The sequence below is a fragment of the Sphaeramia orbicularis genome, chromosome 18 (genome assembly GCF_902148855.1).
Source record: "Sphaeramia orbicularis chromosome 18, fSphaOr1.1, whole genome shotgun sequence".
Classification (NCBI taxonomy): Eukaryota; Metazoa; Chordata; class Actinopteri; order Kurtiformes; family Apogonidae; genus Sphaeramia; species Sphaeramia orbicularis.
This window is the reverse complement of record NC_043974.1, coordinates 14,033,828-14,057,278: the sequence shown is the minus strand read 5'-3', so window position 1 is coordinate 14,057,278 and position 23,451 is coordinate 14,033,828. Positions and strand designations below refer to the sequence as shown.

Below are 23,451 nucleotides of genomic sequence, written 5' to 3'. Positions count from 1 at the left end.
CCTCACCTGAAAGGACTGCGGTACTGCAGGCAGCTCTGCCAGGCTGCAACCTCAAACCTGCAGGGGATGTGCAAAAGTGTGGTCTACAGCAGGGGTGTCAGACATACTGGCCAAATGTGGCCTGTGGGATGAATTTACAAAATGCAAAAATTACACTTAACCCAGTGTTTTTCAACCTTGGGGTTGGGACTCCACATGGGGTCGCCTGAAATTTCTAGTAATTGACAGAAAATAAAAATAAAAACTTACCAATAAAGAATTTATGGTGAGTTGACAGACACAATCCCAACCCTTAAAAGACATGACAAACTGTGAGTCTGAAACTGCAGCACTGTGGTTCTGTTTATCTGTCAAATGTTCATTGTGGTCGGTTTCAGATGCTGCAGCTCTTTCATAATTCATAGTTTGAGTTCTTGTTTGTTCAGTATTAATTGTCAGCCTTGTAAATCCAAGATGGATTGACTGTACATATCCCGACCAAGGAAAATCAAATTCTCACTTTGTGCAGTAATCTACACCTGGCCTTTCTGCCTCCATCCATAATAATATACATTATATAGACTAAATGCCATCTAAAATTAACATTTATTTGCAATATATTATAGCAAACCATGTACTATACTGTAGACCAAATTCAAGGGCCAAATTCAGCCAAATTTGATCTCCAGTGGGCCAGACCAGAAAAATAATAACATAATATCCTATAAATAATGACAACTCCAAATGTCTGTCTTTTTTTTAGCGCAAAAAAGAAAAAGACATTAAATCCTGAAAATACTTACTTTACTAAATTATTCAAACAAAAAAGATGTGAATAACCGGGGGAAAAAATGGCATTTCCTTAGAAAAATAAGTGCAGTTTTAACAATATTAGGCCTCAACTTGTCGTTTGTATATGTGCATTATGGATCGGATCTACAAAGACACTAAACACTTAGTAAAAGGCAGAAAATTGTTATAATTAGGCTTAATTTTCTTTACACATTTCAGGTTGTTCATATTTGTTCAAGTTATTCACATTTTATTGTTACAGGATAGTCTGTAAATGTAAATATTTTCATAATTTAATGCTATTTTTTTTACTAAAACAAAGACAAAAAAATTGAAGTTGTCATTATTTATAGGCATAATGTAATATTTTTTTTTCACATCAAACCAAAAAGAAAATATGGAGTCATTATTTTTTTGTAGGTTATTATGCTGTTATTTTACTATATTGGTCTGGATGTGGAACCTGAGCTAAAATGAGTTCGACAGCTTTGACTGTGGAAGTTTTGCACTTTGCAAATTCATCCCAGGGGCTGGATTGGAACCTTTGGCGGGCCGCATTTGGCCCCCAGGCTGCATGTTTTAGACCCCAGGTCTACAGTAAAATTGCAGGAAGAAAATAATCAACCTTTTGAGTAAATAATGTACAAAATTCAACAAAGGTAATGATGATTTCACACAAATGTATATCCAAAAAACCAAGAAAATGTCCTTTCTCAGTCTTTGCCCTGTTATCATGACAAAAAAAATTCATTGACTGCCTACCCTGTATGGCATGAGTGTCAAACTCATTTTAGTTCAGTTCCACATTCACCCCAATATGATCTGAAGTGGGCAGAACCAGTAAAATAACAACAGTGAAAAAAGTAAAATTACATTATGATAATGTTTATATGTACATCGTTTCCTTAAAATCTGAATAACGTGAACAACTTCAAATGTCTTAAGAAAAACAAGTGCAGTTTTAACAATATTCTGCATCAGTTTATTATTTACACATGTGCATTACAACTTACATTACAATTACAAATACACAAAACATTTAGTAACAGGTATAATATTGATGAAATTGCATTTACTTTTCTAAAGACATTTCACCTTGTTCATATTTCTTCAGGTTATTCACATTTTTTGTAAAAGGATAGTTTGTTAATGTAAACATTTTCATGTAATTTTACTTTTTTACACTAAAACAAAGATAACATCTGCAGTTGCCATTATTTATAGGTTATTATGACTTATGTTCAAAACTTTGTCTCAGTTTTGGCAGCGCAGGGTGACATGGGTTGGGTTCCTGGTGCAATTCAAAGAAAATGTGAAATGGTTAGATTATGGAATCGAATTATTAATATGCCAGATAATCAAATAACCAAAGAAGTATTTGGCTGGAATAAGACAAGGTCCCCTGGGGCGGCAGAGGTCAGATCTGTCTTTGCAGAAGCACAACTTCAGTATATATTTCACAACAACCTTTCATGTAGCATTAATAAGATCAAAGCTAACCTAATGTCTGCTTTTAACGAAAAATGGATGAATGGGATCCTGACTAAACTAAAGCTGTGGACATACATTCAACTAAAAAAATACATATAAAACAGAGTTTTATGTCAGTGTAAATTTGACCAGGAACCAAAGGTCCCTAATTGCTCAGTTGCAAACAGGAATCCTTCCCTTGGCCTTAGAAACTGGGAGATTCACCCAAACCCCAGAAGAAAACAGACTTTGTAGACTGTGTGATTTGGGGGAAGTGGAAAATGAATCACATTTTCTTTTGTATTGTCCTCTATATGATGAATTGAGAGCCTCTGTGTTTGATGATATGTTTCTCTGAAATCCTGATATGTTCTGGAGCACTGATGATGACAAAATGAAATGGTTGTTTAGTTCTAATGTATATAAATTAGCATTATTTGTTTGTAAAGCCTGGAAAAAGCAGCAGATGTGTTCGTTTAAATAGGTCAGTACTTTGTTTTGTTCATATCTATTGTGTCTATTGTCTGGTGTTTGATTTTTGGTTTGTATTTTTGGTGTCTTATAAGCCCATGTAAGGGCTGGGCATGCTCTTTATGCAAGACACAATAATGAAAACATTCATTCATTCATTCATATGACAGTATTTTCCTGATCTGACCCAACTGAGATCTAATTGGTTTATATGTGCATGTATGGAACCTGAAATAGCATGATTTTTACACTACTAATTAGTATCTTCAGCGTAATTTTTGCATTTCACAAATTCATCCCGTGGGCCAGATTGGACCCTTTGGCGGGCCGGATTTGGCCCCCTGGCCGCATGTTTGACACCTGTGCTATATGGTGTTTAAGTAAGTTAAAGCTAAATAATTCAGTTACATGCCCTCACAACCTAGTTTATACACCATTAAGCAGTCTACTGTCAAAGAAAATACTCATCATCCACACTGTAAAAAAAAATCCTGTTGTTTTTATGGAAAAAAACTGGCAGCTGTGGTTTCCAGAACAATACTGTAAAAAACACATCCAACTGTAAACATATTTATGGAGTAACATGTAGATTTAACATTTTAAACATGTAGATTTAACATTTTAAACATGTAGATTTAACACTGGATTTAAATGGTAAATGGACTGCACTTATTTAGCACATTTTATACACCTTCATGGTGTCCAAGTGCTTTCCAAAGCCACCAGGTCCAACTGGGAGCAATTTAGGGTTCAGTGTCTTCCATGGACACTTTGACATATGGACAGTCAGAGCCAGGATTCGAACCACCAACCCTTTAGTTATTGGCTCTACCAGCTCTACCAACACATTCATTTACAAATTTAAAATGTTACATTGTTAAATGTTTACTTTTTTATATATATATATAAAAAAACAAATATGCCGTTATTTCAACATTATAGTCTTGCAGTTTAAACGGCACCACATTGTATTTCAATTTACAGTTTTATTTTCTAAAAACAACAGAAACACATCATTTCTACATACAAATCTGGTTTTGTTCACATACTCTTCCTGTAAAAACTACAGCTATATTTGATTCAATCGTTAACACAAAAATCTTTTCAAATAAACAAGTTTGCATTGTATTGTCACTTACAGTTTTTTTATGTTGCAATTTTACAACTTTTTGGTGTTAATTCTACAGTCATTTTTTACAGTGCAATCTAAATGCAACAGGCATATGTTAAAGGATTTTAATGCTTTTTGTTTTGTTTTGTTTTGTTTTGTTTTGTTTTGTTTTGGAAACTATCAAATGAAAAAACAAGTTAACATTGCATTTAGGACACAAAAAAAAAAAAAAAAAAAAAAGGAACAAGATTGTTTCAAAATAACATGTTTGCAAAAAGTATTAGTTAAGTCCTGTATCTTATCAGTGTCGGTGTGATGGGAGTGTGGAACTGACTCACGGGTAAACCTATTTCTTTCTTTTTTCTTTTTTTTTCCCCAACTGACGCAATCTGAATAACTTGAGAAGTAGATTTGCAATGACCTTACTAAGGCTTCGAGAGGGTTTCAACACTTTACCAAATATGGCCAGCGTGGGGCGTGGGATCCATTCTGCTGTGTGATTTTGGAGGATGAGAGGGGATGCGCAAAGCAGTACGCACTACGCACAGCGATACGGGAACTGTAACTTCCTACAAAAGCATGAAAACACAATCCGAGTCCAGAAATAGGTAAGACTGACCATTGGATGTCTTTTGTTGCATTCGAAAGTTTGTGTAAAACATAGCAGCTTCTGTTTATCCAGGTCTATTTTTGGCACGGTGCGAGAAGGAGCTGGGCGCGGTATGTCCGCTATTTGGCACGGAAAACTACCGAACTTTGTATTATTTCAACACTAATAATGTTTATACCCATAGATTAGAATCAACACAGACTATTTAGTGAAGTTTGGTTTTATTTTACGCAGCCAAGATAGTGTTAAAATGCAGATTCCAGGTGTGAAGTTAGTGTCAGGAGGCGCTCTTTGTTTAACAGTTCCTACTTTAACACAGTTACGCACAGTTTCTATGAGGGTTTATTTTTAGAGTGGTTTGTTTCTTAGTTGGTTTATGGTTGAGAGGAACTCGTAGGCACGTATTGTATACACACAGAACCAGAAACCTAAAAAAGCAAACCATAACCTGGTTTCCTGTCGACTGCAAGGGCATGAAAGCCACACACACACACACACACACACACACAAACACAAACCCTAACCTCATTATTAACGGTGTGCTTTCTTATTTGACTCAGACATAAACTGACATCTGATCCATTATATTTTCACATGCAGATGCTTTAACCCTTTCATGCATAGGAGTCACTACAGTGTACAGTCATTCTACAGCTGTTCTCTTGTATGTTCATTGGTTTTAGTTGTTGTTTTAATTCCATATCAGCCAACACAGTGGACACTTATACATCATGTAACTTTGCTGTACTTTTTTTTTTTTTTTTTTTTTTGAACAAGGTGTACAAGAACCAAACCCACAATGAAAGTAAGAAAAAGAATAAAAAAAAAAAAAAACCTGAAAACCAAAAGTAAAATCACATATGTACAGGAAAGAAAATTCTGTAGTAAAATGGATATGTGTTCATTTATTTATTCATTTTCTTAACCTGCAGTTGGAATACAGGGTGGGGAAGCAAAATTTACAATATTTTGAGGCAGGGATTGAAAGACAGAGTATGACCAATTAGTTTATTGAAAGTCATGAGAATTTATTTGCCACAAGAAAATTGACATAATAGAAAATGTTTTTATTCTATGTGTCCTCCTTCTTTCTCAATAACTGCCTTCACACGCTTCCTGAAACTTGCGCAAGTGTTCCTCAAATATTCGGGTGACAACTTCTCCCATTCTTCTTTAATAGTATCTTCCAGACTTTCTCGTAATAGTTTTGCTCATAGTCATTCTCTTCTTTCCATTATAAACAGTCTTTATGGACACTCCAACTATTTTGAAATCTCCTTTGGTGTGACGAGTGCATTCAGCGAATCACACACTCTTTGACGTTTGCTTTCCTGATTACTCATATGGGCAAAAGTTTCTGAAAAGGTATGGATAATAGTGTTAGGTATGATTATGACATCAATATATGTTTGGTTTCAAAACAATTGACATAGTGCCTGCTGAGAAAAAAAACAACTAAATGTTCATTGTAAATTTTGCTTCCCCACCCTGTATATAAATACCAAAAAATCAAAATCAAAAACAAAACAAAAGCTAGACACACCCACACGCACCCACAAAAAAAAAAAAGAAAAAAAAAAAAAAAGGGGAGGGGGTCCATTAATCACAAGAAATGGAAGGAAGTGATTCAAAGAAAGTTAAGAAGGGCTGCCATTTATTCTAGAACTTAGAAGGGATGGCTTTCAAAGAATACTCAATCTTTTCAATTTTTAAGAAAGACATAATATCTTTAAGCCACTGAGTACTGGAAGTACTCTTTGCAGATTTCCAATGGAGGAGAAGGTGGTGTCTTGCCAATAATGAGGTGAAAGCGATAACCTCCAACTGGTTAGAACTATATCTGTTGAAATCCTCCAGACAGCCAAATATGCCAATATGAGGAGAAGCATCTACTGTGATTGAAAGTACCTTAGAAATTATGTCAAAGTACTTTTGCCAAAATGAAAAGATTGCTGGGCACAAATAAAACATATGGGTCAGATTGCAGGGTGAAGTATGGCATTTATCACAGCTATCAGTAATGGTGGGATAGATCTGCGACAAGCGCGACTTAGAAAAATGAACCCTATACAACACCTTAAACTGAATAATCGTAAGTAACTTTGCTGTTCTTGATAAACCTGATCTGCAGTAACATGTTTGAGAGTAAATCAATTGCTGATTGTTAATAGACTGCAATTATAATTTTTTTCTTTAACAAAAATGGTCTTTTTTTTTTTGTATATTATCTCCAGGAAGTGAGTAATAAATTGTATTAGAGTATGTTTAACCCTTTCATGTGTGAATTATGAGAACCTTTGTCAAGATTTTTTTTCTTGAGTGTTGTTATTCCTCCTTAAGCATGAGAAAAACAATGCAATCGAGTTTTTTTTTTTTTCATGGAGTTACAAAAATGTATGTGCATTAAATTTTTGAAGTAAAGAAACGTGTTTAAATCCCAATATCAGAAAGTGATGTGAAACAACAAAATAAAAACATTTTTAATGCTGCTAATCTGATGTTTTCTCAGATTTTAACATATTCTAATGCTAGTTATTACTCACTTCATGGAGATAATATGCAAAAAAAAAAAACAAAAACAAAACTCTTAACGATTAACAACTGATTTACACCTAAACATGTTAGTGCAGATCAGGTTTATCTAGAACAGCAAAGTTACAGTAATGGTCTGAATGTCAGTGTATGGGATGATGCATGAGCGTCCACTGTGTTGGCTGATATGAAACTAAAACAACAAAATCCATGAATATACAAGAGAACAGCTGGAGAAGAACTGTCCACTGGAGTGACCACTATGCATGAAAGAGTTAAATATGAGAAAACATCAGATTAGCAGCATTGAAAGTGTTTTTATTTCATAGTTTTCACAGTATATCAGTAAAGACATGTTTCTTGGCTTCAAAAATTAAACGCATCGTATCCATTTGAGTGGACATTTTTGCAACTCCATGAAAAATAGGTTCATAAACAGCTGTCAATCAAATTTTTTTTTGTTTCCTTTTTTTTAATGCCTAAAGAGGAATAAAATCAGGGGGGAAAAAATCATGATTAAGGTTTTCATAATTCATATATGAAAGGGTTAAATGGGTTAAATCTTTAACAAAATGGGGTTTTTTTTGTATATTATCTCCATCAAATGAGTAATAAATAGTATTAGAGTATGTTTAAGTATGAGAAAACATCAGATTAGCAGTATTGACAGTGTTTTTATTTCATAGTTTTCACAGTAAATCAGTAAATACATGTTTCTTGGCTTCAAATATTAAACACATCGTATCTATTTGAGTGGACATTTATGCAACTCCATGAAAAATAGGTTCATAAAAAGCTGTCAATTGCATTGTTCTTTTTGTTTGTTTTTTTCATGCCTACAGAGGAATAAAAACGGGGGGGGGGGGAATCATGATTAAGGTTCTCATAATTCATGTATGAAAAGGTTAAATGGGTTAAATCTTTAACAAAAGGTTTTTTTTTTTTTTTTTTGGATATTATCTCCATGAAGTGAGTAATAAATAGTATTAGAGTATGTTTAAATATGAGAAAACATCAGATTAGCAGCATTGAAAGTGTTTTTATTTCATAGTTTTCAGTGTATCAGTAAAGACATGTTTATTGGCTTCAAATATTAAATCCATTTGAGTGGACATTGAAAAATAGGTTCATAAAAAGCTGTCAATCGTATTGTTTTTGTGTTTGTTTTTCATGCCTAAAGAGGAATAAAAACAGGGGGGGAAAAAATCATGATTAAGGTTCTCATAATTCATGTATGAAAGGGTTAAAGCCTGTGTATGTGTTTGTGGTTTGGTTTGTACATGGAAAGAACTGAAATTACAACTGCAACACAATTTCCCTTCCAGTCTGACAACCTGATTAAGTGCTCATTTGTAGCTACTGGTTCCTGTGGACGTGCCATTAGCTCCTCAGAGTCACTTCCTGTATATGATGAGTGCTATAACACTGCAGAGGAAACTGTGGCATTAATGAAGTTTACAATAAAAACAGGCTTTGCGTTAGGGAATGGGTTTGTCTTTGAAATGCATGAGAGACTATAACCCGTCCTCAGACTATACAGTACTATTTATTTTTGCTGCTTTTTTTATATTTGTATTTTTACAGTAGGTTCTGTATATAATTAGTGCGCAGATTGGATAGCACTTTTAATTTGGTTGTACTTGTTACAGTGAAAATAAAGATATTCTATTCTATTCTATTCTATTCTATTCTAAAGCCTATGCTACCCAGTGCTGGAATTGAACCCAGAACCTTTTTTCCTCGCCCACTCTGTAATGTGCATAAACTAAAAATACAATATTAACTCTTTCATGCATGAATTATGAGAACCTTAGTCTTCTTTTTTTTTTTTTGGAGTGTTTTTATTCCTCTTTAGGCATAAAAAAAATTGCGATTGAGGTTTTTTTATTTTTATTTTTTTATGGAGTTACAAAAATGTCCATGCATTTAATTTTTGAAGCAAAGAAACGTGTTTAAAACCCAATATCAGAAAGCAAGATGAAAACAATGAAATAAAAACATTTTTATTGCTGCTAATCTGATGTTTTCTCACATTTTCAGATACTCTAATGCTAGTTATTACTCACCTCATGGAGATAATATGCAAAAAAAAAAAAAAAAAAACTTTTTGTCCAACAAGTAACAATTGATTTACACTTAAACATGTTCCTGCAGATCAGGTTTATCAAGAACAGCAAAGTTACAGTAATGGTATGAATTTCAGTGTATGGGATGATGCAGAAGTGTCCACTGTGTTGGTCAATACGGAACTAAAACAACAACAAAACCCATGAATATAGAAGAGAACAGCTGGAGAATAACTGTATTGACCACAATGCATGAAAGGGTTAATGAGTGTCTAGTCTTAATTGCAATTTTATTCCAAAAATTTAATTGTTTGTTGTTTCTCTTGAGAAAAAAATGGTCATGGTTTGCTTGTTTTATTAGATGTCCTTTAGCTTTTACATGGCAGCAGCTATTCTTCCCTGGGTCCATTCAGTTTACCTCGCAACAGTAAAAAATACACATTTATTTAACGGGGATATGTCTTTGAACATAGAAACAACTCCCACTCCATGAATATAAGCAGTAGAGGTTGTTTTCTGTCTTTCCTAAAAAGATTAGATCATTTATCATTTGTGAATAATCTTTAAAAGCTGAACCTAAATGGCAATAATATGGCAAAGAACACTGTATCCACCTGCTGAATAAGATTACACTGTTCATTATTTGCACTATTTGCACAGAGCCATAACCAGTGCCATTATAGCCGACTCAAACCCAATGGTTTTGTCCACATTGTAAACTGAAAAATTTGATAGTCCACTGTAACTCTATTGTACTTGTTTATTTTATTTTATCTTATTTTTGGCTGCATGCTGCTTACCTACTCCATGCTCTACAGTCGCGGAAAAAATTATTAGACCATCAAAAGTCATCAAAAACAATGGTTATGCAATCAAGTACTAACTCCTGTGTGTAACGTAACTAAAACAGACAGAAAAGAAAACATGAAATGCCCAAAATCATTTTTTTTGACAGTACAATGCCATAGATATTGATGTAAGAACTGAAATGATTTAGGCTATTATCAAGAAAACATGGAAAATGGATAGATATCAGCTCTGAAATTAAAATATTATGAGCTATTTTGGTTGTTATCATTATATTTGTCCAAACAAATGTACCTTTAGTTGTACAAGGCATCAAAATGAGCAAGAAATTGAAGAAAACAAGGGTGGTTTTATAATTTTTTCCACGACTGTTCTTTGACCTTTGAGAGCGTGTAAATACAATGCTGCAAACCAACATTGATTTAATGCACTGCAAACTATCATTTTTGTAGAGGTGTGCAGCAGTGCATCTGCAAAAGTGTGTAACTTCCTTAAGCAACCTGATAAATGGCACCATGTTAGAAAAAAACAACACACCTCCCCCTCTATTTGTACATCAGAGGTGGGGGTAAGTGAAAGCTCGGTAGTTTCCACTTAGTTTTCTTTATGCGAGATGAGTTTTGCCCTTTACTTATGGAGATGCTAACTACTAACTACTGTTGAAAAGTAGTAACTGATGTGTATAAATAGGAATAAAAAGAGGAATATGTCTGACAACAAATTTATTCCAACTTTAGGGTCAGCACTATATATAGGGCGTCTATGTTTGTAGTTGTATTTCTTTTGTTTTTTTTTGCTTTATTTGATAGGGACTATGCACAGTCAACAGAAACATCAACTGGAAATGAGTCAGAGATAAAGAACAAGGCAGATTTTCATTTGTAGTCCCAGGCCAGACACTGCCTAAAATCAGAGGCAATCTAGAAAAGAAAGAAAACATAACAAAAAAACAAAAAATACAGTGTTTAAAAAATGCAATACAATGCAACAGGTGGTAATCCATACTATAACAATGCTAGTACTAACTAAATGAACAGAGGTGTTAAAAGTATTCCCATTCATTCCTCAGGTAGAAGTATAGATACTAGGGTTTAAAAAGACCTCTGTAGAAGTTGAAGTATCAACTCAAGCTTTTTACTCCAGTAAAAGTGTAAAAGTACTGGTTTCAAAACTACTTAAAGCAGGGGTGTCAAACTCATTTTAGTTCAGGGGCCATATTCAGCTAAATTTGATCTGAAGTGGGCCGGACCAGAAAAATAATAACATAATAACCTATAAATAATGACAACTCCAAATTTTTGTCTTTGTTTTAGTGCAAAAAAAAAACCCATTAAATTATTAAAATACTTACTTTTATAAACGATCCAAAAAAAAAAAAAAAAAACCCTGAAAAAACTGAAATTTAAATTAAAAAGCGTAAGAAAATTTAGTGCAATTTTAACAATATTATTCCTCAACTTCTCTTTTGTCCATGTGCATTATGGATCAGCTATATAAAGATAATAAACACTGAGGAACAGGCAGAAAAGAGTTCAAATTGGGCTGAATTTTCTTTAGACATTTCAGGTTGTTCATATTTGTTCAGGTTATTCACATTTTTGTGTTACAGGATAGTTTGGAAATGTCAATATTCTCATTATTTAATGTTATTTTTTGCACTAAAACAAAAACAAAAAATTTAAGTCGTTGATTCTAGATTTTTTTGGCTTAATTCAAGATTTTTTTTTACTTAATCGAAGATATTTTTTGGCTCAATTCAAGATTTTTTGCTAAATTTGAGATTTTTTTTTTTTTTTTGGCTTAATTGAAGATTTTTTTTTACTTAATTGAAGATTTTTTTTTTACTTAATTGAAGATTTTTTTTTTTTTTTTGCTTGATTCAAGTTTTTTTCCTTAATTCAAGCTAAATTTTTTTTGCTTAATTCAATTCAAGACTGTGGAATTTTTGCACTTGGCAAAAAAATCCCAGGGGCCGAACTGGATCCTTTGGTGGGCTGCATTTGGCCCCCGGTCCTCATGTTTGGCACCCCTGACTTAAAGTATAAAAGTAAATGTAAGGGGGAAAAATGCCATTAGGACAAAAGCTTAGGCTGTGCCACAGGGGAGGGGTCTATAGTGCACTACCCCACTATAACTGCTGGTTATTGAATGTGTCCACGCTTCGTACTGATGTCCACAGCAAGTTTATTCTTCACAGAAGATAGTGGTACACCGTGAAAACTAAATACAAACAGAAAATTAAACAAGGTTTTACTTAAACATCATTCTTACACAACACTGTTAACATAAATGAAAAGTCACTGCTACTGTGTTCGCCTGGATAACCAACAGAAAATGGGACGGGGGTGTAAGGTTCTCTGTTTGGACCCCCCAGATCTGTCTTTTCCTCCTGCGTTGTCCTTCACTTCCATGTTGAGGGTCACATGACAATACATGAACTTTGACCAGGACGAAGTTAGTGCAAAATACTTATTTGACTTAACAAAACAACTTAAGACACAACAAATCAGATATTTCAATTACGATGTGCAAAATAAAATTAACCCAAAAAATCTAAAATATAATGATCAGATTAATAAACTACGGTGTTGCCATAGCAACTTGATGACCTGAAACGCTATCCGTTACACCCACCTCCCCAGAAACATTTGTCTAAAATCCATAATGACTATAATGTTATATTGAAATGTTAAAGTTGAACATTTGGGATGCACTAGTCTACCTGTTTCATATAAGCCCACTGAAAATGAACACATTTTAAAATAGATGAATATCTCTGGAATGTTCTTTTGGCAGCAGGGAAAAAAGCAATAACAAAAAAATGAATGGTACAAGATGAGCCAACTGTTCAGCAATGGGTTCAGATAACATGGGACATTTTCAAAATGGAAAAAATCACCTTCACCGTTAATCTGAAATTAGAAATTTTCATCAAACATTGGGAAAAATGGGAAAATTATTTGAAACAATACATGCCAAATGTTACCATGGTGATATAAAAGGAGACTATTTGAATTAATATGCACTTTTTTATTGTTTATTTTCTGTTTGTATTAATACTGCTTGTAATCTTTCTTTTCTATTGAATGTTATACAAAGCTAGATATGTCCATGCTGTCATGTTGTTCTCTCTCTAGATGTTAAAAAAAACCAAAAAAAAAACAAAACTTTTCCAATCCCTAAGAAAATGGGGCAGAGACAATCAGAAATGTACTAGCCTCATTGAGCCTTTTTTTTATGGGGAGTGTCTTTTTTAGAAAGTGAACATTGTGAGGAAAATGTGGCAGATTGATGTGACTGGAAAATGTATCTCTTATGCTTCAATAAAAATAAAACCAAAAAAAAAAAAAAAAAAAAAAAAAAAAAAAAGAAAATGAACACATTTTAGACCAATGCAAATGTATTAACCCTTTCCTGCATGATTTATGAGAACCTTAATCAAGATTTTTTTCTTGAGTGTTTTTATTCCTCTTTAGGTATGAAAAAACCCCAATATGTAATTGATTTTTTTTTTTTTTTTTTTTTATCAACCTATTTTTCATGGAGTTACAAAAATGTCCACTCAGCTGGACACCATGTGTTTAATTTTAGAAGCAATAAAACGTGTATTTACTGATATACTGTGTAAAAACTATTAAATAGAAATATTTCAATGCTGCTAATCTGATGTTATCTCACATTTTAATATACTCTAATACTAGTTATTACTTCATGGAAATAATATTAAAAAAAAAAACTTTTTGTTTAAAAATGCAAAAAAAATCCTGTTAATTACAATCTAATAAAAATTTGCAGTTTTTTACACTCAAACATGTTACTGCAGATCAAGTTTATCTAGAACAGCAGAGTTACAGTAATGGTTTGAATGTCAGTGTATGGGATGATGCATAAGCGTCCACTGTGTTGGCTGATATGGTATTAAAACAACAAAATCCATGAATATATAAGAGAACACCTTTGAACAGCTGTCCACTGCAAGGTTATTATCGTTAACGAAAACGAACGAAATGACGAAAACTAAAATTGAAAAAACATTTTCGTTAACTGAAATTAATAAAAACTCTAATTAAAAGAAAAAAACGATAACTAACTGAAACTGTATTGTGAGCTTACAAAACTAACTAAAACGTATAAAAATTATGGATACAATTCCCTTCGTTTTTGTCTTTGTCAATGTCGGATTGATATGAAATTAATTTATTTCGCTCCAGCAGTTTGAGCTGGTGACACCATACGACACTTCACAGTCTGTCATGTCTGCTCACTGGTGGTTTCCAGTCGTCTTCTGGTCCCCACTCTACCTGGAACATACAGACTAAAGCTGGGACACAGCAGCACAGTCCTGTCTGGGGTTTACTTTAGTGATGAATGGGGTCGGGTTTTTTTTTGTTTTTTGTTGTTGTTGTTTTTTTTGGCGTACTGTGTGTGTGCGCGTGAGTGACAGACAGAGCAGAGCTAAAGGACAGAGTCAGTGTTGAACTAGCATCCAGGTTAAAACTGGACAGTTTATCACCATGAAAAGGCCTTCCAAGCCCTGAACTGCACAGTTTAGAAGAGGAGAAAAGAGGAGGAGGAAAACTAATCCAATTACAGAGGTATGGAACCTGTTAGAATGTTAAAAAACGTTTGATGTTACTAGCTACAGCTAGCTGAACTGAACTGAAGCAAAGTTGGCTAATAATGGAACTGGAGATGATTAAGAGATGAGAGATCTGCTAAGGTGTGGTTTACTGATGAGGAACTGGGTTATATATGTTTATAAGTGGTTTGTATATGTTTCTATCTGCTTTAACTGCTGGTTAGCTGGTTATAAATGTTCCTATCTGCTTTAACTGCTGGTTAGCTGGTTATATATGTTTCTATCTGCTTTAACTGCTGGTTAGCTGGTTTATAATATGTTCCTATCTGGTTTAACTGCTGGTTAGCTGGTTATATATGTTTCTATCTGCTTTAACTGCTGGCTGCTTTGTGTATCTCCTCTCATGCTTTGCACATCTTCGCATTGTTTCACGTAAGTGACGTTGTGTATGGATTGTACCCCCCCTCAACCTGCTATAGGGAATTTATACATTGTACGGTACATTGTGTCTCTGCTCAGTCCATGAGCCGCCCTAACCCGACCCCCAAATAAAGTGTCCAGGGTAACCCATATCCGCGCCTCACTAATTTCTTTGAATAGGATGATGAGGAAGATAAAATATATGAAATAACTAAAACTAATACTAAAACTAAACTAAACTAAACTAAACTAAAACTAAGCATTCAGAAAAAAACGATAACTAATAAAAACTAACAAACCTGCTCTAAAAACTAATTAAAACTAACTGAATAAGAGAAAAAAAAGTCAAAACTAATTAAAACTAAACTATAATTAAAAATCCAAAACTATTATAACCTTGGTCCACTGTAGTGACCACTATGCATGAAAGGGTTAAAGAACCATATATGTGTCCTGCTGAGCATTAACATGGGTTTCATGCAACGGAAGATATGAGGACTAGTTGAATATAAGGACTGGAATGGTGCAAAAAGTCAGGTGGGACGGATCACATACAAACCAATAGGGTGTCGGAATGTTAGATGTTTATACTTCTCATCCAACCACAATCAAATTCACTCAGTCCAGATGGCGCCATTTATCTGGATAGGGCTTTTTTTATCTGAACCATGACAGGCTGGAAGGAAAACAAGAAGAGAAATGACAAGGCTATTTTTAAAATGTAAGGACTAGAAGTAAAAAGTTGGCGGAAAAATATTACTCCAGTAAAGTATAGATAACCAAAAACTCTACTTAAGTAAGGTAACTAAGTATTTTTACTTCATTACTTGACACCTCTGCAAATGACTAAAACTGCACTACAGCATTTAAAGCAGTGGGAGGCGAGTACAGCTGTATTCAGTGTTGACTTGTTTGTTTCTGAGCCACAGCTTCTAAACTGTGATTATGTTTTGTTCAGTGTGTGAATGTGTGATGGGCAGTTATAGAAAATTAACTTGCATTTTCCAAACCTCTGTGGTGTGGGCACTAGAGGGCACCACAGGTCCTTTAAAACCTAGTGTTATAACCTCTGGCGTCCATGTTAAGGGGGACTTCCACCTCTGTAAAACCTTTAAACCTACTCTGCACAGGTCGTAGCTTGAACAGTCAGCCAATGTTCATCAGACATTCCTCAGTCTTTACACACATGCACATACTGGGCCTGGACATGTCAACTGGTCATGAACAACTATAATAATATGATTGTTCAGTTAGTGTTACATCAGTTATCTGTAGCACTTCAGGTAAAAATCAAAGCAAAGTTCCAGGAAGTCGAGCGCATATCAACAGCACTGAACCTTTACATAAAGAAATTAACCCATAAAGACCCAGAGCTACCTTTGTGTTAGTTCCCAAATTAGTTTTCTGTCTATTTAATCTTTCCTCAGTGATGTATCACCATTTATCATAACATTACCCTCTCCATTTTGTATTTCTTTCATTGAAAATTGGGTATTTTCCTATATTTAATTTACTGATCATGTACTGTAATTATCATGCTGAGATTATATTCCAAAAACAGGGAAAACTTAAAAAAAAAAAACTGACTTTTTCAGTAAAATCTATCATTAACTGAACGTAATCCAAGCATGTCCATCCATTGTCATTGATCCAACTCCATGGGTTTTACTGGAGAGTCAAGGTTGTAGAAGATGACAGTGTTTCCATGGTAACTACATAGCCACTGAACGTCCAAATGGGTCATATCTGATGACTATGAAAAGATGACAAACTGTATTTTACACCAATTATTTACATGTATTGATAGAATTAGTGGATCAACAGGAATTAAACAGTTTAGATCAGTAGATGCTTTTGGTCACTGGTGTATATTTGGGTCGTTATGGGTTAAAGTGAAGTCACATGCAGATAAATATAATGATAAAGTATGTGAACATGAGGAGAGGAAGTGACCACATTTACGAAAAGTAGATGCAGATACAAAACACAACAGGGAATATACAGCATAAATTAATATAGACAGTCAGCGTGCAACATACATGGAAGTGTATTTCACAACAGCTTTAGACTCTGAGGAAAAAGATAAGATGAAATAGGAAGTTTAAACAGAGTGTACAGATAAAGTATCAAATTAAGAGTGCATGTGTATATATTAGTGCTGTCAAACGATTAAAAATACTCAATCAGATTAATCACAGGGTTGCTGTGGTTTAATTTTGATTAATCACAATTAAATATCATTCACTTTTAATTTATATTAATTGTGTTTCATTATGCATGTTCAAATAGGTTCAAGACAGAAAGGAATATCAATGCACTTAACGTGTTTATTAAACACCTTCAACAGTTTCAACAAAACAACTTGAAACAACTGTTCCATCTTGGTTTTTTGTCCTCATATTTCCATCCAGAGGCCAACGCGCTGTTTAGTGTCTTCCATCTTTATGGGTTAGTTCTGCTGCCTGTCACTGCCGGATCAACTGCCCATTTGCAACGTTAACTCTACTTGGACACACCGCCTCCAATGCATTGCCAGAGACATTCAGAGTCGTTCTGCACAGCAGATGAGTTAATTGCGTTAAAATTTTTAATCAGATTCATCATGATGGATTAATCCGCATTAACTTTGACAGCCCTAGTTTATATAGTTATATGTCATTGTTAAGTGCAATCAGTGTTGCTCTGATACAGAATTTATGACGATAAAATAAAAGGCAAAAATATAATTTACATACAGTTTCATAAAAAAATTATTAGACCACCCTTGTGTTCTTCAATTTCTTGTTCATTTTAATGCCTGATTCAACTAAAGGTGAAATAGCAGCTGATATAAGGCTAAATAAAACAACAAATATGATGTGAACCTGGAGGGAAGAGACTGAAGACCCTCCGCCATTATTACAGTCCTGTTTGGGATCACATCAGGTCCTGGTGAAAGAGGCGTTGATAAGACGAACGTTGTTTACCACCTATGAACTATGGCAGTTCTAAAACACTTACACTAGCTCTGTCTGTCTGTCTCTGTCTCTCTCTGTCTCTCTCTCTCTCTCTCTCTCTCTCTCTCTCTCACTCACACTGTATAATAGAAGAATAGAACCCGGGAGTTGGACGTTGAAAGTATATAACCCCCCCACCCCCGTGTTTTTGACAAATTGCACCCTGCACACACAGACACAAGTACACAAAGTGACCTAAACAGTTTGTTCACTGTCCTAAAATAAATTATTTGGTTAATTTTGTTATCAGTGTTGCTCTTCAGTTTGTTTAAACAGAATATCAGTTTGCTCTCTTGTTAATGTTGCACTTCATGTGGAATTTGTTTGTTGTTATTTTTATGCAGAATGTGAACTGACAGAACTGTGATTAGATTTTTGTTGTTTGTTCAAAACTACCTTTCAATGGAAAGTGCAATACTACTGTTTAATATACATTTAGTAATATTTTATTTATTTCATTTTCTATTTGATTTATAGCAGCAGAATTATATTATTCCTGTTTTTCTATATTCTAGTCTCCAAAAATTGGGGGAAAATGTAAAAAAAAAATCATAATAAATGCATTAAAGACATTTTGAGGGGTTTTCTTTCTTCCTGTACCGAACCGAAAAAAAATGAACCGTGGCTTTGAAAACTGAAAACGTACCGAACTGAAAATTTTCTGTACCGTTACAGGCCTAGTATATATACTGTAGAAGACACTCGCTAAAGAACTACCTCTAAAAGAGCTTCCTGTATGGTACTGTAAATAAACACTTCTGATTGTCAAGGTTATTGTCATTAATGAAAACTAACGAAATGATGAAAACTAGAATTGAAAAACCATTTTCGTTAACTGAAATAAATAAAAACTATAATTAAAAGAAAAAATGATAACTAACTGTATTGTGTGCTTACGAAACTAACTAAAACATAAAAATTATGGATAAAATTCCCTTCCTTTTCGTCTTTTTAAATGTCGGATTGATATGAAATCGATTTATTTCGTTAAAGCAATTTTAGCTAGCGGCACTTCACGGACTGTCACTTGTGGTTTCCAGTCGTCTTCTGGTCCCCACTCTACCTGGAAACATACAGACTAAAGTTTAGAGAAAGCAGCAGAGTCCTGTCTGGGATTTATTTGAATATGACGGAGAAGAAGAGAAAAGATATGAAAAAACAAAAACTAAACTAAAACTAAGCAAAAAAAATGAAAATAAAATCTAGCAAACCTGCTCTAAAAATGAATAAAAACTAACTTAATTAGAGAAAAAAAAAGTCAGTTCTAAATAAAACTAAACTATAATGAAAAATCCAAAACTATTAGAACCTTGCTGATTGTATTTACACATTTCAGGGGAGTGATATAAAGTGAAAAAGTGATATAAAAAGTGATCTACGGTGGTTTTAAAAGTAGGTGTAGTCCAGGGTTAGTTGTAGTTTAAGTCTGCTAGCAACTCATTCTAGGATTGCATTCTGCATTTGAAATTTAACATTGAACTACTGGCTATTCTAACATTTTTTTTTCCTCTTTTTTTTTTTTTTTTGCAGTGTGTGATGAACAGCAGAGTATGTGATAAGCGCCTGATAGAGGATCTCACATTTAGTCTCCAAAACTCATCATAAACATAAACTGGACTGAATATCCCTATCAGCATCAGACTGACTGCAGTATCCCATCATGCCTCTGATCGTGTTGCCCTCCTCCCAGCTGCTATGGGTGCGCGTAGCTGCCCTGCTGTTCACCTGTGTTGCGTTCAGTGTCGCGGCACACGGGGCCAGTGTGAATTACAGCAGCATGGGTGACTGGTGCATCTTCTGCTGGGCGTTCAGCTTCGCCTGTACCCTGCTGGTCCTGCTGGTGGAGCTGTTCGGTCTTCAGGCCCGAGCCCCGGTCTCCTGGTCTAACTTCCCCATCACTGTCGCCTGCTATGCGTCCCTCCTCTGCCTCTCTGCATCCATTATCTTCCCTGTATACTTCCTCAAAGATCAGAACTTCCACAGCGAAATACGAGATCATCGCATTGTCTCCACGGTGTTCTCCTGTCTGGCGGCGGTGGCCTACATGGGGGAGGTGAGCCTGTCCAAAGCCAGGCCAGGAGAGGTGACGGGTTACATGGCTACAGCACCGGGTCTGTTAAAGGTGTGTCAGACCTTTGTGGCCTGCGTCATCTTCATCCTCGTCAGTAACCCCGTGTCGTACGACCACCATCCTGCTCTTAAGTGGTGCATGGCGGTGTACTGCATCTGCTTCATCCTGTCCATGGCTGTGGTGGTTCTATGTGTGGGCGAGTGCACCGGATGTCTCCCGATCCCCTTCTCGAAGTTCTTGTCAGCTTATGGGCTCCTGGCCGCGATCATGTACTTCACCGCAACCATCATCTGGCCTGTATTCCAATTTGACAAACAGTACCAGAGACGAGGAAATTCCACAAATCTGATCACTGTGTCGGTGCTCACTGCTCTCAACTTCTTGCTTTATCTGGCAGATCTGGCCTACACCGCTAGACTAGTGTTTGTCAGTGCCTGAGGAGAAAGGAAATGAAGGAGGACCACACCCTGAGCGCTGAACATAAATCCTTTAGACAAGAGCTTGAGTGCCTTAGCAGTGGAGTGTAGCTGACGCTGAATTTTTGTCAAAAAGACAAGCATTTGTCTTATTGATGTCCTATTGCAACAAGAAAAGCCCACAAGTTAAAAGCTTACTTACAGTATATACGTTTATGCTTCATGTTTATATAAATTGCCAATGACAGTATTTAACCTTAAATGTGAAGTAATCTGCAAGTGTGGAAAACAATGTGAAAGACGTGTGTTACGATGAGGAAATGCTTACATGGTGTTAAAGTCAGAACAAGTCAAACACACTGGAATACATGGGAAGTCAAGCTTTTATTTGGTAGAGCTGTATTTGTTGAAAGGACAGTGAGACACAGACTTTTTGCTTATTGATATAGAATTGGAACATAGTCCAAATTTAAAGTATTAAAAATGTGTGTTTTTAAGAATTTGTAATATTTCCCAGTATTTGAGTGTTTGAAAGTGTTTTGTTATTTGATCAAATAAAGGTTTTCTTTAAACCAACAAGTGTGTCTCAGTATACAAGCAGTTTTCAACTTGAACACATTCTGTAAAGTTTACTGTGGTTAACTGTGTATTTCACACCTAGGCCTTCAGGAGTGCTGTCTGAATCAGTTCACCCTTCAATAACCATTTTATGGTTATAAAAATCATCTTATTATGCAGAAATGCAGTATAAAGAGCCTTTACATCACAGATAGATAACTTGTGTAGCCACAATAAATGCCTTTACTGAATAAACAAACCCGGGGTGCACAAGTCTCCTTCTACTGCAGCTACAGCTGTGACACACGGAAAAAGCATCTATAATAACCTCATAAACTTGCAATATTATTTAGGAAAATATCAACATTTTACTCACCAAAAATTCTGATTATTGGTACACCAAATCCATTCTCCTTTCTTTCCTCAAACAGAGTGCAACTACTCTGTTGTACAGATTATCTGTGCGGGTACCAGTCGTAGTTATTGGACTGAAAGTGATGGACAAATCCTTTTCCTGGTTGTGACTGGCTTGCTAGCTTTGCAATTGTCTGACCTTTCTTACTGATGTCCAGCTTTTCTTGAACAGTAAATCTGCATCCAAATCCATTTCTTCTCCTCCTTCAGCCGTTGGGTTTTGACAAAGCAGCTGTTAAACCAACACAACTATATTTGTGTTCGTGCAGCTCGCTACAGATGCAGTTTGCTAGCTTTGGCTAGGACGCTCTCTGACTATCCAATCAAAGAGTGTGAATACACTGATGTTACCGTACGCCTGCTAGAGGGCCTTGGTGGCATCAGCTCAAAATCTGATTGGTTGAAGCAACAGTTTCATCAAGACTTATGCTTTGCTATAGAGGGCCTGCAGAACTGATTGTGAAGGCCTCCAGGTAGACTTCTTTGACTTTGACCCTGCCTGGCAACAACAGGACTGGAAGCAGCACAACCAGGGGAAAAGCTATGAAAGGAAGCAGACAGACCATTTGGAATTATTTAATAAGTATTCATGGACAAACTATAATTAACATGAGTCTGTGATTCACATATTTTTTTAGGCCAGCAGAGAAGGCCTTGCAGGCCCTGACGCCCCACCACTGGTAATATAGGTCACTAGAAGTCTCATTGTTATAGTGGATAAGCCTGTTATAATTTTTAACCTAATGAATATTACAAGGATTTCTGTAAACACTATTATGTTGTACTTGCACAAAAATAAAGTTACAAAGCTATGATGAGTTGGATTTGAATCAAGGCTGAAAACGGGCAGAAACAGTTATTTAAATGCTAGTTGCTCCATATGTCATAAAGAATCCATTCTGTGTTGAGTTAATGGTATCAGGTAATGTTTTGTTAGTTTTGCCAGTGGTGTTTTTTGGTATTTGCTAAATGATGGTTTTCTTTTTTTTCTCAATATCTTTATTGAGTTTTTCATTTAACATACAAAAAATATAGAACAAAATTAAATATAAATATAAAGGAAGAGGCTGGAGAGACATGAATGGAAGGTTATGGTTACAAAAGGTTACAAAAATAAAATAGTTTCTGTTCCTTCACACATACATGTCAGTATGAACAACCAAATATACAAAGACACAAAACAGCATAGATAAGCACATAAACAAACAAACAGTGCTGTCTTAGACAAAAACAACAAAAACAATAGGGGATGGGGCCATATCATACATAAACAAAAAAACAGCATATATAATACATAGAAATATGACAGTAGGTGGAACCCCCCCACCCCAAGCTACAGCATCGTTTTTTTTTTTTTTTTTTTGTTTTGTTTTTTTTTTAATTCCACCATAGCAGCATCATTATCATCAAGTGCATAGTAACTCAGCTAACCCACTATGTGTTGATCCATGCTGTACTTTTTCATTTATGGTCAACATAATGGTAGTTAGTCTTGTACCAATATAAGTCAGGAATGGGGACCAGATTCTATAGAAAACTTCAGTCATATATCTAGACCTGTATTTTAAGTATTCCATGGCTAGCATGTCAAAAATAACCTTATGCCATCCAGATATTGTGGGGGGTTTGCAATCTATCCACTTCAGTAATATGCTCTTCCTTGCACAAAAAGTGAGAGTAGAGAAAAGTCTTTTGGAATGTGTAGTTTTAAGTTGTGTGTCCATGAGTCCAAACAGTAGACATATGGGGTCTTTTTTAGGTTTAATATCAAAAATTAAATGTAGTCAATTTTTTACATCTTGCCAGTATTTATCAATATATCTACAAGTCCAGACACAATGAATAAAACTCCCCACCTCGACATTACATTTAGTGCACATTTCTGATTTACTGTTATCCAGTTTGAATGAGGGATTTCTTGCTGTTGAAGGAACTTTGAATAAATAGACAGATTTATTTGTAAAACAAAATACTGTTTGATATTAATCTACATCTGTAAGTACATATGAAGTGGAATAAAACCTTTCTCATCTTCCACCCAATGAAACCTTTATGTCTTGAGGAATTTGAAGCCCTATGAGGTCTATTGGCTCTATCTTATCCTTGTGTTGTAGTACGTTCTCTTTAATTATTTACACTGCGGTTTTACATTTTACTCC

The 23,451-nt window shown here is 35.0% G+C and overlaps 1 protein-coding gene across 1 annotated transcript; it reads left to right on the top strand.

The window, feature by feature from the left end:
* Positions 1–4,293: 4,293 nt before the first annotated feature.
* Positions 4,294–20,636, top strand: LOC115438848 (myeloid-associated differentiation marker homolog). Its single transcript, XM_030162707.1, has 2 exons — positions 4,294–4,431; positions 19,364–20,636. The coding sequence occupies exon 2, from the start codon at positions 19,494–19,496 to the stop codon at positions 20,340–20,342; it is 849 nt and encodes a 282-aa protein (XP_030018567.1). The 5' UTR covers positions 4,294–4,431; positions 19,364–19,493; the 3' UTR covers positions 20,343–20,636.
* Positions 20,637–23,451: the final 2,815 nt, after the last annotated feature.